The sequence below is a fragment of the Nanorana parkeri genome, unplaced genomic scaffold, assembly GCF_000935625.1.
Source record: "Nanorana parkeri isolate BGI_ZX_2015 unplaced genomic scaffold, ASM93562v1 scaffold551, whole genome shotgun sequence".
Taxonomy (NCBI): Eukaryota; Metazoa; Chordata; class Amphibia; order Anura; family Dicroglossidae; genus Nanorana; species Nanorana parkeri.
Window position 1 is genome coordinate 352,656 of NW_017306819.1, and position 1,377 is coordinate 354,032.

At 46.2% G+C, this 1,377-nt stretch overlaps 1 protein-coding gene across 1 annotated transcript in view; it reads right to left on the reverse strand.

The window, feature by feature from the left end:
* Window positions 1–957: 957 nt before the first annotated feature.
* Window positions 958–1,377, reverse strand: part of POLB (DNA polymerase beta) — a 23,023-nt gene continuing 22,603 nt past the window's right edge. Inside the window, exon 14 of the mRNA XM_018561943.1 lies at window positions 958–1,090. Within this exon, the coding sequence (XP_018417445.1) occupies window positions 996–1,090 (95 nt within the window). The 3' untranslated portion in view covers window positions 958–995. The remainder of the gene's footprint in view (window positions 1,091–1,377) is intronic.

Sequence of the window (1,377 nt, forward strand, 5' to 3'; positions counted from 1 at the left end):
ATCATCTCACAGTCATTCAAAATATTTTTCCTTTTACATACAGATATTGTTTTCCCACTTCCTGGTCCCCTTGGGCATTAGTGATGTAATCTGTACCCAAGTGTTACATCATCATTGCATTGCTGGTCTCTCATGAGATCTCAGGGAAAGGCATTTTCCTCCCCTGAGATGATGTGCATGGTCACATGACCCAGAGTTCCAGGGAGTAATAGTAACCTGACCTTACTAAAAAAAAAATGGCCACCGTGAGAAGAACGGGGAGTAAAAGAAAAACAAATTATGCAAAGAATAAAAAGCCGGAAATGAATTAGAAGTATCTGGTTGTAGATTGTCATTACTGAACATTCCTAAAGGTGACTTTGTTGTCATTTTAAAGATCAGGGTAACGTTCCCCTTTAATGTAGACGCCACCTATCCTTTGAAGAGTTATTTTGCCCATTTAAGCCCCAGACCCACTTCCTAAACTTCACATTCCACCCCGCCATTTCCTTCTCCATCACAGCGGCCGGGAAATACCCAGCGCATGCGGGTTTGGGGAGCGCGTGGCCTCCTCCCATAATGCAGTACTCGGGCCTACCAGTCAGTTGCTGGGGGGGAGTTGGAGGACATCACCCACCTAACACAGGGTATTTAATGGGAGCAGTGACCAGGGAGGGAGCGATGGGCGACGTGACAGAGTCTCTTTTAATATGAAATCTTCCTTTCCCAGTAAGTGTCGTCCCAGCTAAGAATAAAACCAAAAATACCCCTTTTCTGAGGTTTCACAAATAAAATGACCTTTAAATAAAATAATTCATTGATATGTAAACAGTTTCTGCTACATCTCGAATAACCGAGTTCCTAATCTATGACCATATCATTACAACACGCACAGCCACACGGATTGTACAGAGGGTCCCGTGTGCCGCCTTATATTCTGTAGATCACACAGGATTTGGTGACGTTCCTTCTGATGGAGAACACTGCAGCTCGGAGGATATTCCGCCCGTCTCTTCTCACTCGCTCCGTTCTTTTGGTTCGCGATATTTATATTGGATGTAGTCAAAGATGTCCTTCTCGCTGTCTACCGGAAGGGGTTCACCCGCTACTCCTGTGGGGGGACGACAAGGGATCAAGCTCCCTGATTGATGCAGACGGACCGGAGAGGGGTAATTGATTGCTCTCTGATTGATGCAGATGGACCAGAGAGGGGTAATTGATTGCTCTCTGATTGATGCAGATGGACCGAAGAGGGGTAATTGATTGATGCATCTGGACCGGAGAGGGGTAAAGGTGCCCATACACCTTACGACCATCGCAAGACTTTTGTCTTGCGATGGTCGTATGCCTCTTGAAAGCTCGTACGATCTGCCCACCTTGGACGGGCAGATCGTACTT